The sequence below is a fragment of the Oncorhynchus gorbuscha genome, linkage group LG16 (assembly GCF_021184085.1).
Source record: "Oncorhynchus gorbuscha isolate QuinsamMale2020 ecotype Even-year linkage group LG16, OgorEven_v1.0, whole genome shotgun sequence".
NCBI lineage: Eukaryota > Metazoa > Chordata > Actinopteri > Salmoniformes > Salmonidae > Oncorhynchus > Oncorhynchus gorbuscha.
Genome location: NC_060188.1, coordinates 59,048,019 through 59,067,753, shown reverse-complemented (window position 1 = coordinate 59,067,753; position 19,735 = coordinate 59,048,019). Strand labels below are relative to the sequence as shown.

The window sequence follows — 19,735 nt, the reverse complement described above, 5'->3', positions numbered from 1 at the left end:
CCCCACTTGCTTCAAGATGTCCACCATTGTTCCTGTCTCCAAGAAAGCAAAGGTAACTGACTAACTAAATGACTATCGCCCTGTAGCACTCATTCTGTCATCATGAAGTACTTTGAGAGACTAGTTAAGGATCATATCACCCCCCACCTTACCTGACACCCTAGACCCACTTCAATTTGCAAACCGCCCAAATAGATCCACAGACGATGCAATCGCCATCGCGCGACACACTGCCCTATCCCATCTGGACAAGAGGAATACTTATGTAAGAATGCTGTTCATTGAATATAGCTCAGCCTTCAACACCATAGTATCCTGCAAGCTCATTATAAAGCTTGGGGCCCTGGGTTTGAACCCAGCCCTGTGCAACTGGGTCCTGGACTTCCTGATGGGCTGCCCCACAGGTGGTGAAGGTAGGCCACAACAGCACCACTACACTGATCCTTAAAACAGGGGCCCCACAAGGGTGCGTGCTCAGCCCCCTCCTGTACTCCCTGTTCACCCATGACTGTGTGGCCACGCATGCCTCCAACTCAAACACCAAGATTGCAGATGACACAACAGTAGTAGGCCTGATTACCAACAATGACGAGACAGCCTACAGGGAGGAGCTGAGGGCCCTGGCAGAGTGGTGCCAGGAAAATAACCTCTCCCTCAACATCAACAAAACAAAGGAGCTGATAGTGGACTTCAGGAGACAGGAGAGCACACCCCTATCCACTTCGACAAGACCACTGTGGAGAAGGTGAAAAGCATCAAGTTCCTCGGCATACACATTACTGACAATCAGAAATGGTCCACCCACACAGACAGTGTGGTGAAGAAGGCGCAACAGCGCCTCAGGAGGCTGAAGAAATTCAGCTCTAAGACTCTCACAAACTTTTACAGATGTGCAATTGAGAGCATCATGTCGGGCTGTATCCCCGCCTGGTACGGCAACTGCACCGCCCACAACTGCAGGGCTATCCAGAAGGTGGTGTGGTCTGTCCAACACATCACCGGGTGCACACTGCCTGCCCTCCAGGACACATACAGCATCCGATGTCACAGGAAGGCCAAAAGGATCATCAAGGACATCAACCACCAGAGCCACGGCCTGTTCACCCCGCTACCATCCAGAAGGCGAGGTCAGTACAGGTGCATCAAAGCTGGGACCGAGAGACTGAAAAAACAGCTTCTGTTCTCAAGGCCATCAGCCTGTTAAATAGCCATCACTAGCCGGTTACTCGATCCTGTACCTTAGAGGGTGCTGCCCTATGTACATAGATATTGAATCACTGGTCACATTAATAATGGAACACTAGTCACTTTAATAATGTTTACATACTGTTTTACTAATTTCATATGTATATACTGTATTCTACTGTATCTTAGTCAATGCCACTCCGACATTGCCCGTCCCAATATTTATATATTTCTTAATTCCATTCTTTTACTTTTAGATTTGTCTGTATTGTTGTGACCTGTTAGATACTACTGCACTGTTGGAGCCAATAACACAAGCACTTTGCTACACCCGCAATAACATCTTCTAAATATGTGTATGTGACCAATAAAATTTGATTTGATTTGAGGCCGGTTGGACGTACTGCCAAATTCTCTACAACAACGTTGGAGGCGACTTATGGTAGAGAAATGAACATTCAATTCTCTGGCAACAGCTCCAGTGGACATTCCTGCAGTCATCATGCCAAAATGCATACTCCCTCAAAACTTGAGACCTCTGTGGCATTGGGTTGTGTGACAAAACTGCTCATTTTAGAGTGGCCTTTTATTGTCCCCAGCACAAGGTGCACCTGTGTAATGACCATGCTGTTTAATCATCGTCTTAATATGCCACACCTTATTTGGTCGATGAATTATCTTAGCAAAGGAGAAATGCTCACTAACAGGGATGTAAACAACCAGGTGTACAAAATGTGAGCGAAATAAGCTTTTTGTGCATATGGAACATTTCTAGGATATTTTATTTCAGCTCATGAAACATGAGACCAACATTTTTGTTCAGTGAAAATTGTAGCTTTAGACCTGGTACGAGAGTGCATAGTTTCCACTATCAATGATCCAGCAAAACTCATTCCCATACTAGGCAAGATTGGGAATTTAAATGTACTTCGCTTGGAGGCATTTGGGCGAGCTCTGTGCAGCTCTACACAGAGCCTCAAGATAGTATTATGTAATCCACCAGCTGGCAGATCAGTTGTTTCATAATAGCCTAAGGGGTAGCTAAAACGTGTCCAAGGCCTGCCTAATCGCAGGGACTCTTGACTAGCCAAGGCTCCTGGGTCCTGACCCCACACTAGTGATGTGGGAAAAATTGATAGTTACATATTATTTTTGATGATATATCGTATTGTTTTGACAATATTATTTTTGCGCTAGTTTGGCTGTACCTGCACCAAAACTCCTTCATAGCTTGTTTTCCATCTTCTTTTTAAATAGGCAGTCATTTTTTCAGCACTTTTATTTCCACGACTGATCAAAACTTGTATTCTCATGGCTCTCTTGTGCCTCTGCAGCAGACATATGGTGAGCAATATGTTTGGGACACTGAATCGCAAAAAAATCGCAATGTATATAGAATCGTGAGAATCGCAATACATATCGCATTGTCACCAAAGTATCATGATAATATCTTATCAGCCCCACACTACCACTTGACCTAATATCATCAAAGCATAAGAAAAGGATCCAATGGTGCTCGTAGGCCTATAGTTACCATGGGGATACGGAAAGACAGGGTGGATGGTGGACAGAGACGAGGCTAGGGTGTTAGTTAGCCCCTAAAACTATAGGCACTGTTGGCCCTGCTGCGGAGAAAGCCAGCGAAGGTCACACTGAATCACTGCCAATACCTGGGGGGACATGCCTCCCGTTATTCAACGGTGACTCATGGCTTCTGTGGATGAGAAGCTCACTTGACTAAAGTGAAGCAGCTAATCGCTGGGCTTTGGAGCGCGTCAGCCTGTCAGCACACTGCCTATTGTGACTCAGCCCTCACACAGCAAGCTTGTTTACCTCTCTTTCGCTCTCTCTCTGGGTGCTGACAATGTGAAGGCCACCACAGAGGTGGGGTAATAATGTGAACTCATGTTCAGCGTATGCAGTCCAGCAAAAGACCGGAGGGGTCCTCACAGGTCTGTCTGTGTGCCACACTGCAACTTGCCACACACCTGTGTTACCCTAACCGTGCAATTTTCAGAGGTTGTCCAAATCAACAGGGATTATTTCACATGTTAGCTTGGGCATGCCTGTTTGTAGTTTCTTTTTGTATACATTTATTTTCGTCACCATCTGAACAACACAACGAACCGCTTGGACTGGCCGACCAAGAGCTTCTTCTCCCGATGCTGCACTTCCCCTTTAATTTCCCATTAAATAGCCAGCATCGGATGCGCAACGGGGGTGACGTGGCGTGAGAGACGTAGTTCCAACCTTCTGTTCCGAAGCTCCTTTACTCCGTTTTGTTTTTGTTCTACTTAAAAGTGTGCATTGTAGATGTGTCGCAAGATCAACAAGGATCGGATCCACTCATTTTATTGTTGGACTACACATCTCCAGTGGTCTCCGCTGTTCTCCGTGGCCTTTCTCCGCCAGAGATCTGTTGGCGGACTGACTGACTGACTGACTGACTGACTGACTGACTGACTGACTGACTGACTGACTGACTGACTGACTGACTGACTGACTGACTGACTGACTGACTAACAACTTTTCCTAAGCAGTGTTTCATGTATTTTCTTGTGATCTACTCCGGTTTGGGTTGATTAATATGTTCAATTGTTGGAGAAGAGTAATGTGAGTCCTGCTGATCTTTATTTGTTGTGTGGAACGGGAGATTTGTGATCTGAATGTATAATGAGACCGGTTTTCTGCCTCACATTATGAACGAACATTGCGTGACTGAGGTCACTTGGGTTCACTTGGATCATTTACAGAGCCGGACCATTTTGTATGTCCTAGCTACGGGACTTTCCCTGAGTAACTTCTATTATTATTTTGTGACAATTGTTTGTATGATTATTATATTTGATATAATACAAACAATTCAAAACAATCATTGTTTTGAAATGATTTCTAATGTTTTTAAGGGTTTATTACTTTTTCACGAGTCCTTTGTATTGGTCTCTAGACTATGACGGAGAGATGAGACCGACTCACAAACCTAATGGAGAAATCAAAAATGTCTCTGGTAGGCACAACCGACCTGGCACCACTAAGAAACAATAACCTCAAGTCAAAACCATTACAATGTGCATCCAACATGGTCCTGAAACGATTTCTCACATAGATGCACATCTGAAATCAGGTTGCAGACCAGTTAACTAGGCTTCATAACATTATCACTAAAACGCCTTTGTTCACGAATTAAATCAATCCTGCAGATCCAATGAACTGGATCTAAGAACAAACAAGGCAATTATAATGAGAGCCCAAAGGAAAAACACACTTTCTGATAACCATGCAGCATAGAGAACTAAATGAGATGGGGCTGAGCTTTTTGTCATGGGGGGGAGAGGGAGCACTGTAAGTTAATAGCACAGCATCTCTATTAAATATGTAGGCCTCGGTGGAAGCTGTCTCAATAATGCAGACTTACTTTCTCTATCCTGTTTTGTGGTGTCATAGCCAGGATACCAAACAAGGCCTCAGCCATGTCTATCTGCCCCACAGCAAATGATAGAGGGTAGAGCTGTTTAGAGGCCGAGACTGGATAAGAGAGGCCGCTGCTATCTAACACAATAGGCCAGACTGGGCAATGTGCTCTGGTGGGGGTGTGGGTGGGGTTCATGTTGAGAGGAATCTGAAATCTCCCCTGGTTTAATGTGTTCTTTATACATTCACTTTATTAGATGCAGCCGACTGTACTTTCAGTGAAGAGACTATCAATGAATCAACAGACGCACATTCCACACATCTTTCTGCGGATTGTCTTCTGCTGCATCGCTCATTTTGTTGTCATAAGGTCATAAGGTCGGTTGAAATTTGTGTTTTGTTGAATGTTTTTCTACAGAAACTACACAATACATATTGTTGAAGCAGTCATGCACTGTAGTTAATTGGGCACATAAGCACATCTAAAATGGAAGCGCTAATAACCCGTATAGACAGATTTATTGACTTATTATGCATGACTGCTTATGTCGCGTTCAAAACAACTGGGAACTCGGGATTGGGAAGTCAGAAGTATCCCACTTCTGACTTCAGTGCGTTCAAAATAACTGGGAAATTGTTTTTAAAAAAAAGATCTCTTGACTGGGAAAAAACTATTTTAAACTGTCATCCAACTCGGAATTCCAACTTTCGGGCCTCTTTCTAGAGCTCTGACTTTCCGACCTGAAAATCACTGACGTCATGATTTGACCTCGTATTTTTCGAGTTCCCAGTTGTTTTGAACGCGGCATTAAGACACAGGTGCTATTCAATGTTGGTATTTCTTAAAGAAACTTGCTTACCTGATCTCGCCTCAGGTATGGCTTGTTTTTATGCATTTCTCTTAAGAGCAATAAGTTGCCTTTTTCGCATGATTGGATTCGTACATGGACTGGCATATTACCTGCTGGAGGCAGACTCCCTCTTTTTGCATTCTATTCAATGGCAGTCATTTGCATTCTGCCAGGATAGACAGAGCACTAGGTGGGCAAGTAGGGATTCCAGTCTGTCAGTCGGAGCAACTGCTTTGCATTTGCTTCTTCTGCTGCAAACATATGACTCAACATTTGACTATGGGCTGCTCATAAACAAAGCGGCTGGATATACTGGCCAAGAGCAGACAGGAAAAACATCTGCACATGTATCTATAATATTGTTTCAGGGAGAGAGACAAGAGGAGAAAGAAGACATACAGTAGAACAGTTCAGGACGTTTTGAAGGTCATTTTACTTCCACAATTGGGCCACCTGCAGAGCTGACATTTTACAAAATAAATAACCTGGACTCAACATTTAAATTATTATTTCAAAGATTGCTCGGATTTTAGCACAATAAATAAGGAAAATACCTACTGAGATAGAACTACTGTTTCAAATGTGATGGCATCATTACATTCCCCCTCTACAGGAGCAGCTTTGGGCAACCAGCATGTGTCTGATTAATGGGACCATAGAAAATAATCCCATTCATAAATCTACCATCATTGCCCCCAGAATAACATTGATTATCCCTGCCCCCTGAATCCACCATTCAGGTTAGCTTTACTGTCACGCCAGTAGAGCTGAGGTAAGTGCCCATTAGTGACGCTGGGAACTTGTTAACCTTGGGTAAGAGATTAATAATAGTTAAGAAACCACATGCTGGCTGTCCAACCAGCCCTTTGCTTTTAGGTCTCTCCGGGGACACGAGACACTCAAGCATCTATGAGGAAACCACTAGTAAGTCTGATGGAGGTTGAAGAGGAGAACTAGAAGCTCCAAGCCAGACGCTGGCAGAGAGGCGCTAAAAAAAGAATGTTTTCAAAACCCCGGAGAGGCTAGGGAAAGTAGGCATGGCCGTGAAGGTACAGCTCCCAGGAAGCATTTGCTGCTTATGAATGTAGGGCAACCATCTCCCGCCTCCACGCAGTCCTCTTTCCACTGCCTGAGGAGCGGTGGTAGAGAACAGCCGGCGAGGAAGAGAACTCGCAGACGAGCAGGTCATGTGCATCACTCAAGTTTGGTCCACTTTGTATGCCCTTGACTGGACCATTTTACAGAGGGAGGCTTGTGCTTCACATACCCAGCCCTACATACTGAGACACAGCAACCTCAGATAGAAACACAATGTCAAGTGTTTGGAAAGTGTTGCGTACAACTCATCAATGTATGGCTGTCATCCATGTAGATTTGGTGTTAAATGTGCCCACAATGACCCAATAAGCTTTAAGGCAGCGGCACAGTGTTGAATTCTTCAATCAAGTCAGTGCAAAAGCAAGGCTTGGCTGTGAATCACTGTGACTCAGCGGTTGTGATTTCCCACTGGGCAAAAACTGGTTCAATCAATGTTGTTTCCAAATCATTTCAACCCCAACAATCTATGTGATAACATTGAATCAACGTGGGAAACTGATTGGATTTGCAATAAGTCATCAACGGGCTCCAGAGTGGCGCAGCAGTCTAAGGCACTGCATATCAGTGCTAGAGGTGTCACTACAGACCATGGTTTGATTCCAGGCTGTATCACAACCGGCCGTGATTGGGAGTCCCATAGGGTGGCACACAATTGGCCCAGCGTCGTCCAGGTTAAGGTTTGGCTGGGGTAGGCCGTCATTGTAAATAAGAATTTGTTCTTAACTGACCTGCCTAGTTAATAAAGGTGAATTTTTTTATATTTTTATGTAAGGGCATTTAGTCTTTTTTCGTCAAACTTTTAACATAGTGCAACCTGTTTAGAAAGGAAGAAATACGAATGATTTTGTCAGGACAGATTGGTAACGTCAAATGTTGGGCTTAACGGAGATTAACTGTGCTTACTGCCTTTGGCATTCCTCTTCATAAGACTGACATTTGGAATAGCCAGGATAAACAGAGATTTGGTGTTCCCAAGCACTAGAAATATCTTACCAGACTGCTACTGAGACCAAACTGGACCTAAATGTAATCTTCAAGCAAATATAATAACCCAGACTGCCAAGGCATTATTAACTCATAACTAACTCAACAACACTGTGCCCAAGTAAAGATATCCATCAGCAGAGGCAGAGAAGAGTCAAATGTTTCAGTGACACATGGTCTTTAGACTCAGTATACCCATGTATGAACATGAATGCTATTCCCTGAAGGGCAGAAGCTCCTTGGGGTTTTCCAGAGCTCTGAGGTCATGGTGGAGGGCCCTGTCCCTGCTGCCAGGTAAAGGCACTGTGCTGTGCTTCTGCCCTGGATCCGCTGAGGGGTTAAGTGACCAGTGAGGACAGGGCACTGTCTGGGCTTGTTAATCGCAGGGAGAGACACTGATTAAGGGATTTGCTCCTGCAAGTCATTTCTGTACCTGGGGTAGCCCAACCACCAGGAGCCAGAGGAGGATGTGAAAGGGCAAGGGGTGAAGGGAGACCAGGAGAGGGGTAGCTTGGACACCCCTGTACCTACATCTGGGGTAAAGATAAGCTGAAACCTGGTGGACAGCTTATCCAGGATCGCCAAGCAGCCTTTGCTGTCACTGTCTGGTTAGTGGCCCTTTAAATAATAGTAATTGTGTCAGACATAGCGGCCAGGCCTAAATAGCACTAAGATAGGAGAGCTCTAAGGAGAGGCAGGTGCCGATGGGACCTGTGCGGCTTCAATTTGCAGTGGCGTGTTCTAGAACTTCTCTGTGCCAACTTCTTCACAGCAGACCAAGTAATACCGGGTGTGCTGAAATACCCTGGTCACAGCCTCCAACGGGATGTTTGAATGTGATCGCTGTGTGCACAACGAGGCCTCAGATGTTTCATGTGATTCCTTTGGACATTGAACTGCAAGCAGCCATGGTGGAAGAGCCACAACTGCTACATTGCTCACCATGCGTGAATTTTTCATTATCCCATTGTTTAACCTTCAGGTCTTGTGTTTCCTGCAGAACTGATGTTAATGTCAACACATTGGGTGTGAATTTTCATCAAGAATGTACAATTGTGCTACTGTGGGAGACCAAAATGATCTTAGCTTTGACAGCAACATTATGATATAAATTGGTCTCTTAAAGGGGAACTCAGCAGTTGCTACATCCATTGTTTGGACTTATTAATTATATATACCCATTGATTCTTGAAGAATATAATTTATAAATGTGACACTTTGGCATGAAGAGATTCGGGAGACAGGCGCAGGAATGTGTAATATGGGTTTTTATTCAGCCCAAATTACGGCGTGCCGTGTAAAGGCACGGGGACGAAGACCAAACAAACACGTAACAAAAACACAGGGTTGAAACTCAAAACAAAAGAGCGAGGAGTACCTAGAATAAATAACACACCCACACAATGACTAACACATGGGACGAGAACAGTAATCATCTACGCAATCCACAAGGGCACGAAAGCCCAAAACACACAAGACAGGTACTCACACGCACCAACGGACATTGTAACAATAATCGACAAGACCAAGACTAATCAGTGGGAATAGGGGACAGGTGTGCGTGATGAAAGTTCCGGAAGGATATGTGACAAAATGCCTCAAGAGCTTAGTTCAACTGTCCTACCCCATCAGAACCAAAAATATAAGCTTGTTTAACTAATGTTTGTAAACAAAGTAAATATAAATAAACACTATATGGCCTCAAAACATGGTTACAACTATAATGTTTATACCATGGATGGTCAGTCCTTGCATCCATAGCTCTGTCTATGAATTTTAGAGTGGTTCCATTTCTCAAGCCTCATCCCTCAGCTTTTTACCCAAACAGGACAGGGAGAACGTTTTGTTATTGTTTCTAATGCTGATTTCCCCTTTAAACTTTCACAAATGTGAGGAGGGTACATCCATTGTTTTAGATTCTGAAACTAGTTCAATGCAAAAAGAGGTCAGATCATCCTGAAACAGTACATTTGGGACTCAAGTGAATGTTCTGATTAGTCTGCTATAAAATGACAAAATATTCTAACGATAATCAACTGCAGTACATGAATTGTTCTTGATATGCACTACGTATTGAAAGGCATTTAGTTTATGTTTATGAAGATCATGTTTAGTAAAAGTAAGGCAAGCCCCCTCTAGGCATCACAAAAGATAGACCACTGGTTCTGCCCTAATATCTGGTTTCTGCTTTTAAATCAAATTTGATATTTCAAATGTATGCTGCACTACGGGCCTGGGAGTGACCTTCCACATTCTAATTGAAATGCAAAATCTTGAGCGTCGAGACCATGTTTGACCTGCGGAAGATGTATAGATGGAGACTGGCGTCAAATACACTCAGAGTAATTGCTGTGTGGCGGGCAGGAGGAGACCAAATCAATCATATTTTCATCCAATTAGCAAGCCGGTCATCGCAGAGGAGGTGCCAGACTCCTTTTGCACAAATGAAAAGCTTGGGGGGGAGACAACCTGGGAGGACCCTGAGGGGTGTCCGTATGTCTGTAGAGTTGCCAGTTATTATAAAACAGAGTGCATTGCACAACACTTTGAAGCAGAGTGCTTTTTGTGGTCTGCGGCTCTTACGTAAGGCCCATCCAGGTGCTAGGTGTTTTTCGGTTGTTTAAATAGACAAACCTTGTTTATGCCAACCTTGATGCCGATTACATCATCGCTTTTTCTCATCTGCAAACACCAGTGCCTTTAATAGACCTACTGACAGATACAGTCATCACCCAAACTCACCTTTCTCTGTGGAAAATGGTTGACTTACCTGTGAATTCAGAGCCCTTACCAACTCTCTGTTTAAGCTGCTGTATGTCTATGACAGTACCCAGTTCTGCTCTGAATGATAGCAGGTTGCTGGGTATGTTCAACAACCATAACAGTCTGTAATGATCTTTTCCTGTTAATTAAACAAATTTAAGTGCTGGATGACGATTACTATGGCAATTACTCTAAGTGAGGGCTAATTGCCAAACAATTGTCCATCTAGGGTCATGTTTGAGGCATGCAGCGAACCTGCCGCTCAATTTAACAGCATGTGCAACTGTCTTTAACGCTCCCCTGCTTCTTCAGCTCAAGAGGCCAAAATATACATACAAGTGAAAAGAAGAGGCCAACAAAAGGTCTGACACAAAGTAAATTAAAGACAAGGCAACAAATATAGTGGTATATGCTTCATCAGAATGATCACCAGAAATCAGTTGTGCCACTAGAGGTTCTGGGAAGAGGCCCTCAAGACTAAAGCAAAGTTCAGAGACATCACTAGTGTCGTGAGAGGCCCAGAGTCAGAGAGCCCCAGGGATCTGAAAAATCTTTAGGCAGATGGACACTGTTCTCTGGGAGCTACGACACAGCAGACATAAACCTCTGACCCCAGACTTGTTTCTCGGCGGAACAGGATCATTCATGGCAGTACATATAAGCAGAGGACGCTTTCATTGATTTGGAAGTAATGACTTGTGAATCCTTGCGGATCCCTTTTCTCTGTCTCTCTGTTGCCATTGTTTAGCCAAGCCGGGCATTCTAAACTGAGTAGTATCGATTGCAAGTGTGAAAGGCAGTTAATTGTGCCTTTGGCTAGAATAAAAACAGGCATTGAGGAGACGTGCTCACTCCTACCGCCTGTGTCCTGGGCAAGTCATGGCAAGGATTCAGCCTGAACTGCTGGGCCTTTTTTTGAAGAAGGATATAAAAAAAAACTCATGCTGTGGGTCAAGGTACGACATAGCCTAGCATGGCCATTAGTGCTTCGTTGCTTTGATGTATCAATCCCATTAAGCAATGCATCCCGTTAAGCAATGCACCTTCATTGGAAAAGAGTGTAGTGGAGATCAACCCTGGTTGTAAATCTTTGGTACTGATGACCTCCCTCTGCTGAGGTAATGTGACTTGATCTCACCATTTTAATTTGTGATTTGTTGAGATCAAATGTTTTGTTCGCTCTTATCCATCAATTCTCACTGGGCTCAAGTGTCAACAACTCATCTGGACTTCTATAGCGACCCAGTCTGTAAGTTATAAGTAAAACTTGAGGGTCATTTAGGGGTCTAAATCAATTCAATGACTCGATTAGCAAAAATCCCAAATTACAGCCAAAAAAGTCTATTGGGAGTTGCAGGTGGTGTAGTAAATTTGCTACCGCATTATGGACAGTAAATCTAGCTCGCAGAACCCTGGTACATTTACGTAACACCACCTTAACTTCTAGACACAAATAGCAATGTCAGACTCAAACAAGGAAAGGTTATCTTTGCCTTTTATCCTGTATCTCATCTCCAGATTTATGACAAACGAGGGAGGCTGAGAGATGCCCTCTTTCTCTCTGAATCAGAGGCCTGCTCTGTGTCTACTTTGAAACCTCTATCTGATTATGTGTGTGTGTGTGTGTGTGTGTGTGTGTGTGTGTGTGTGTGTGTGTGTGTGTGTGTGTGTGTGTGTGTGTGTGTGTGTGTGTGTGTGTGTGTGCGTGTGCGTGTGCGTGCGTGCGCGTGCGTGCGTGTGTGTGTGTGTCTTGGAAGCAGCAGCTGTCAATGTTGCTGAAGAACAATCACGCTCTTAATTCAATGCCCAAAAGCTCTTAGCTGAATTTTGTCTTCACACAAAAGACAAACAGGAAAATGTCATAAAGGCTCTCTTGTGCATAAATCAATTTGTTTTCATGTAAACCAACAGTCTTTGGTGTGAGAGCTGAAAAATGTATGGAATTGATCATTTGAAACAGCGCATATCTCATTTGTCTTTTGTGGGTCTGTGTCAAAATGAGATGGACAAATTGTAGGCCGGGTTACATTTTATATCATTAACCCTGAACAAGTGCAAGATTGCATTAACATTGTAATTACATTGTAGTTATTAAGATGTGAATGGACAGCAATGCTTGATCCGGTAAAACTCTGCGACACTGTCGTAGTCCATTAGGACTGAGGCACTTTCGGGTGAGGGCACAGATGACCCCCTCTCTTCCTGTTGTGTTATGAATGAGAAGTTGTGGGGAGATGAGTGAGTCCCCTGCTCCTCTGATGTCCAATCCGGTCGCACAGCAGTGCTCATTAACGCAGCCGTCAGCTGCAGCGCTTCCGACACCACACACTGTTCCTGCAGCAGTGTGCGGAAGCAGACTGTGTGTGTGTGTGTGTGTGTGTGTGTGTGTGTGTGTGTGTGTGTGTGTGTGTGTGTGTGTGTGTGTGTGTGTGTGTGTGTGTGTGTGTGTGTGTGTGTGTGTGTGTGTGTGTGTGTGTGTGTGTGTGAGAGTGTGTGCGAGAGTGTGTGCGAGAGTGTGTGCGCGCGGGCGCATTTGTGTGTCTTGGAGGAATCCGGATGTGCGCGTGGTTGTTTACAGCTGTGGGAGACGTGCCAGTTTAATTAGGTTTAGGAGATCTCCCCTCTCTCAATTATCGGCGCTCCCAGTAGAGGTACCGGGGGCAGTGGGAAACGAGGGGATGGAGGGAATGGGGGTAGGAAGGAGTGAAGGAGGAAGGAGGCTTAGCCATGGTTCTCCTCCATCCCTCCCTCTATTGTTACCCACCCTCAAGATGGCCTCTACAGCCGTTCCCAACAGAACTAGCTCTCAAAACACTCAAAGAGTGAAGTCAGGCAGTAAGCAATGTCTATCTTTAGCCATCACAGCATATGTGTTGAATTATGTATTGCATACTGTATATTTCATAGGCTCCTCCTATGGTTATTTTTCATCATAATGACGTGGTGGAATTGTGAGCGAGGACCAATGAGCCTGCTGACACGTATGCCTGCATCCATTATGCTCCTCTCTCTCTCACTCCCTAGTTAACAGCCATCATTAAGGAGTGTGAGGAAAGCTTGACACTTTGAAGCTGGACAAACAGAGCAGCTTTTCTACCTGCCTTGTCAGATGATGAAGCGATGAAGAGAAATGGAGGCCACGAACGCATGCCTCAGGTGAAGGCTTCACACACAAGCCGACTGGGATTGCAACGCCGAGCTGCTTTCAGTATTAGAATTGTTATTGGATTATTAATCAGCTGCTCTGAACACACACACGTACGCACACACACACACACAAAATACTATTTAAAATATCTCAATTACTTTCATGTACATTCAAAGTAATTATTCAGATATATTTTAATTGAAAAGACATGGTAGATGGATATTTTAATGTATTTGGAAATACACTTGGAAAGTATTTGACAATACTCAAATACACTGACTCAAATACACTTCCATGCATTTGGAAGTGGTATTTAAAAATGGTTTTTGAAATAAATATTTGAATAATACTCTCAAATACAATTTGGTAGACTGTTTGGATTTTACAAACCAAATAAAAGTACTTGTTTTGGGGTGTATACTCAAATACACAGAAAAAAGTATTTTAAGTATTTTAAATACTAGATACTAAAATATTTGAACCATATCCGACACACACGCCACACACACTTTCAAGGAAATGTACTACTGTATGGGGAGAGAGGTGGCCACTCGCTAGCGATAACTGAGTGAGGTCTGTGTTCTATTCACATTGCACATGACAGTACTGCTTCCAGCATATTCTGGCAATTACAGAGTATGGTGCAAATGTGTTAGAACTACAGAATTCAAATGAAGACCAGGTCAATGGTCCTTCTGTGTTTTTAGATGGTTGGATAATGATCATTTTTCATATTTGATGGATGTACGAGTACATTATCTTTGTGTATAGTCCCTCAGACATCCAAACGGACAATAATCACAGGCTTCCTAGTTGCAAACTCAAAGCATTCCTGTCACTTAAATCGTGACTCTTTTCTTTTTTTCATACCCTACTATTTTGGGTTCAATTCAAAAGTAAGTTGTCATTAAATGTGACAGCCCCATCCCTGTGTCGTGCTTCCCTTATCCTCCAGAATATCATTACACGTCAGCCATGACAATTTGAGAGGAGGGCTGTGTCTCACCCACACAATGAGCCAGCTGACACTGGGCGGGGCGTACCATGTCACCCCCCCACCCCCCCACACACACACAAATGTGTGCCTCTGATACCTCAGGCAGGGATGGGAGTGTGACAAAACATTATTCACACTGTCATCATTGCACATATACACACAAGTCCAGATCTGCACAATCTGTGTTCATCTCCACCTTTTCAAATACATACATTCCCACACTGTGAGCCTCTCCTACCCATCAATACAGCACTGTTGCAAAACACACACACACACACACACACACACACACACACACACACACACACACACACACACACACACACACACACACACACACACACACACACACACACACACACACACACACACACACACACACACACAGGGACCTCCACACAGGAAGAGCAGAAAAGGAGACCTCCACCTCTCTCCCAGGTATATTATTAGATCTTCAACCCAGAGACAAAATAATCACACGTTCAGCTGAAACACAACGGAAGGACCTGATCCTCGCAGCACAAAGTGTGAGAATGAGTCTCACTTCGTGCCGAATTACAACATTGCTCTCCTTCAAAAATACTATCATTAGCACTGCAGGAATGATCCCATGGAAAACAAATAATCAATCAAACTGTGATCGCTTTAGAGAGGGAACCAGGAACCACTGCAAATATCCATGAATGAAAATTGTTATTGTGTAATAAATACATAATATGTGGGTGTTTCCTTCTAATTAGATAGACTTAGGACTATCCATGGGGTCAATTACATTTGATAACTGTCAATACATGAACACTACTGTAGGTATGGATCTGTTCTGGTAGTATGGGCAGCATCCAGAGCTGAGCGCAAAGTCACAGACAATAAGCTCTTTGTGCAGAGCAGATCTAGCAGACTGATACTGCTACAACCCTTTTCTCAAAGACGGGGAATTGGTGACATCGACACAACAAGTGTAGGTCTTTGAAATGGAGCAGGGGTGAACATCAAAATAGTGTTTGTTGTATGATAAGCCCTGTAGGCTATGTGGGACATGACGAAACCCAACATAACACATTGGGTTCAGTATTGATTAACTAGCTCTCAGTAGAGTAAACACATACAGTGCATTTGGAAAGTATTCAGACCCCTTGACTTTTTCCACATGTTGTTACGTTAGAGCCTTATTCTAAAATGGATTAAATTGTTTTCATCAATTTACACACAATACCTCATAATGACAAAGCCAAATCAGGTTTTTGAAATGTTTGCAAAGCACCTTTGGCAGTGATTACAGCCTTGAGTCTTCTTAGGTATGACGCTACAAGCTTGACACACATGTATTTGGGGAGTTTCTCCCATTCTTCTTTGCAAATCCTCTCAGGCTCTGTCAGGTTGGATTGGGAGCCTCGATGCACAGCTATTTTCAGATCTCTCCTGAGATGTTCGATCGGGATCAAGTCTGGGCTCTGGCTGAGCCACTAAAGGACATTCAGAGACTTTTCCCGAAGCCACTCCTGCATTGTCTTGGCTGTGTGCTTAAGGTCGTTGTCCTGTTGGAAGGTGAACCTTCGCCACAGTCTGAGGTCCTAAGCGCTCTGGAGCAGGTTTTCATCAAGGTTCTCTCTGTACTTTGTGCCATTCATCTTTCCCTCGATCCTGACTAGCCTCCCAATCCCTGCCGCTGAAAAACATCCTTACAGTATGGCCACCACCATGCTTCCCCGTAGGGATGCCAGGTTTCCTCCAGACGTGACGCTTGGCATTTAGGCCAAAGTGTTCAATCTTGGTTTCATCAGACCAGATAATCTCCAAACAGTCTGTCATGTGCCTTTACTGAGGAGCGGCTTCCGTCTGGCCACTCTACCATAAAGGCCTGATTGTGGAGTGCTGAAGAAATGGTTGTCCTTCTGGAAGGTTCTCCCATCCCCACAGAGGACCTCTGGAGCTCTGTCAGAGTGACCATCGGGTTCTTGGTCACCTCCCTGACCAAGGCCTTCTCCCCTGATTGCTCAGTTTGGCTGGGCGGCCAGCTCTAGGAAGAGTGCCTCAACATAATCCTGTCTCGGAGCTCTACAGACAATTCCTTCAAACTCATGACTTGGTTTTTGCTCTGACATACACTGTCCTCTGTGGGACCTTATATAGACAGATGTGTGCCTTTCCAAATCATGCTCAATCAAATGAATTTACCACAGATGGACTCCAATCAAGTTGTAGAAACATCTCAAGGATGAAAAACAGAATGGAAACAGGATGCACCGGAGCTCAATTTCAAATCTCGTGGCAAAGGGTCTGAACACTTATGTAAATAATGTATTTCTGTTTTTTATTTTTAATACATTTGGAAACTATTCTATATACCTGTTTTCACTTTGTCATTGTGGGATATTGTGTGTAGACTGATGAGGATGATTAAAAAAATCCATTTTAGAATAAGGCTGTAACATAACAAAATGTGGAAAAAGGGAAGGGGTCTGAATATTTTCCGAATGCACTGTAGCAAACATAGTAAATTGTAAGCTCAAATTTTCAAGGTCAAGAATGAATTATTTCCAAGCACTTGTGCGCCTGGGTGCCTTAAATGGCTATATTTTAGACTGTGTTTGCTTCTTGTTGGGTCGTTTATTGGTGGTGGTGATCTCACAATTACACCTGACGTGTCAAATTGCAATCGTCCTCGACAGGCTTCAGAAATTCACCATTGTCTTTTAGGTCTCTTCAGTGGTTACATGTGCTATTTATGGATGTGAGTGTGACGTAATATATCTGAAAATGCTCAACCCTTCCCAAACACATTTTGCTTTGAATTTACTAGGGAGCCTGCGCCGGCGAACTGCAAGTGCGCTTCATTTCAGTTGTACTCCGGTTCCTCTGTGTTTCCATTCGTTCATGATCCTCCATCCCATTTATCCGATGTCCGTTAATGTGAATTTCCCTTCCTTTTTGCGTCGCACGACGTCATTTCATTCGTAGGAAGAAACGATTGCATTCCTCATAGTTACCATGGCAGGCTTGTCTCATAAGAGGTGCTTTCCAATTCATACAGCTTTGTCGATGTAGGCTATTTTATATGACAACACTACGGGCACACTTTGTTCAGTATGTCCTGATTTTCCCCTCTGTTCCCCATTTCAGTGTATTTGCAACCATCCTGAAATGTATTTGAAGTTTGTCTTCCCTTTGTTACAGAATTTTTTGCAACATGCCCAATGACGTCGGCGGCAACATGATAGATGAGGATGTCAAGACATTGTGAGTGGCTTCATATGATACCCGGCAAAACTGACTGGAGAGCAATTCTGTAGAAACTAATTCCGAATTGCTCACTGCACCCAGAAGGCTACTTATTTTTTAAATATAATTCTATAATTTATATTAACTGTGTTTGCGCAACAGTCCTGCCAATTCGTGTAAAATATATTTAGCCGGCAAAATTAGCTTTCACTTTTGATGACTCCAAATTCCTATTCTATTCTATTAGACTCCAAATTCCTATTCTATTCTAGTCCTATTCTCGTCTGAGATTGTCTTGCAAAGACAAACATAAACCATTAGTTTAAGCTGCATACAAAACCATTTGTAACATCAAATCGGTAGCGTACTTACTATTTGCACAAGTGCTGAAGACACATATCGAGGCATTCCCCTTCAACTTCGTCCTCCGAGGTGAGGTCAGACAAAGGGCGCATTGGGACAGGGTCATTCTCCTGGAGTGGTGGTCTCATCTCTCGGAGGAAGAGCTCCAAGAACCTTCGGAAGGTTTTCTCCTCAGTTGCAGAGCCGGCCATCACTTCTCATTCCTGGACAGACAAGAGACCGCACTTGCCGGGCAAGAAGACTACTTCAAATCGCTTGCTGGACAGCTCCCCACTCGCGCCGGTTGGGAACACGCGCGCGTGAACAAGGTTTTCGCTCAATCACAGGAGAGGGTGGGTGGATGATGACAAGAGAGGGGAGGGAATTTTGAGAAAGCGGGAGAAGCATCAGGTTTGTGTTAGGTTCGGGAACGCGTACGCACAATGCACCCTCACATGCGATACGTGCGTTTTGAACGCCGATGGATGATTAAATGAACCCACTGCTTTGAAAGAAGCACTAAAATTACGCAAATTGCCTTCACTGTGGAGGAACTGTAACAACTAACGGCAATAGCGTTTTTTTTAAGTGCATAGGACATGTAATGACTTATCCAAAAATATACAGTATTTAAACAATATAAAACACCTATGATAGGTGGCGCATGGGTCTAAGGCACTGCATCTCAGTGCTAGAGGCATCACTACCGACCCTGGTTCGATTCCAGGCTGTATCACAAGCGGCCGTCTTCGGGCGCATAATTGGCCCAGTGTCGTCCGGGTTAGGGGAGGGTTTGGCCAGTGCAGGCCGGCGTTGTAAATACGTATTTTTTCTTAACTGACTTGCCAAATCAAATAAAAATCAAGGTTGGGTAGGTTCATTTCTGAATGTAATCCGTTACATTTGCTAGTTATCTGCCCAAAATAGTCATTACTAACATTACTTTACTGAGTTTGGTTAATCCGAAAGTTATCTGATTACTGACAAAAGGGATCCATCAAACCCATTTGGTATGTCATCATAGTGTTCAGGTGGAACAACATTACATTTAGGCCTTTTTTAAATGCGGAATTGAATGTCATTTAGAAAACAGAAAGGTTTCATAATGTAATCTTTCGCAAACATTCTTATCAAATTGTAATGTAATCCAAAAAAAGTATAATGTAATCGGATTATAATATCTCTGCTGGTAATTTAATTGATTACGTTAGTTTTTTAATATAATTAGATTGCATGTTTTTTTATTTTTTTTATCAGAATACATGTAATCTGAAACTCAACCCTGGTTACAAAAAATTATACTGAACAAAAATATAAACACAACATGCAACAATTTCAAAGACTGTCCTGATTTATAGTTCATATAAAGAAATCAGTCAATTCAAATAAATTAATTAGGCCATCATCTATGGATTTCACAAGACTGGGCAAGGGCGCAGCCAATCAGAATGAGTTTTTACCCACAAAAGGGCTTTAATACAGACAGACATACTCCTCCGTTTCATCAGCTGTCTGGGTGGCTGGTCTCAGACGATCCAGCAGGTGAAGACGCCAGATGTGGAGGTCCTGGGCTGGTGTGGTTTCACATGGTCTGTGGTTGTGAGGCCATTTGGACGTACTGCCAAATTCTCTAAAATGACAATGGATGCAGCTTATGGTAGAGAAATTAACATAGAATTATCTGGCAACAGCTCTGGTGGACATTCCTGCAGTCAGCATGCCAATTGCACGCTCCCT

General features: G+C 43.5%; 1 protein-coding gene across 1 annotated transcript in view; it reads right to left on the bottom strand.

Annotated features, from left to right (window-relative positions):
• Nucleotides 1-18,312, bottom strand: part of LOC124000397 (protein phosphatase 1E-like) — a 66,347-nt gene extending 48,035 nt beyond the window's left edge. The window contains exon 1 of the mRNA XM_046306719.1: nt 18,029-18,312. Coding sequence (XP_046162675.1) covers nt 18,029-18,210 — 182 coding nt within the window. The 5' untranslated portion in view covers nt 18,211-18,312. The remainder of the gene's footprint in view (nt 1-18,028) is intronic.
• Nucleotides 18,313-19,735: the final 1,423 nt, after the last annotated feature.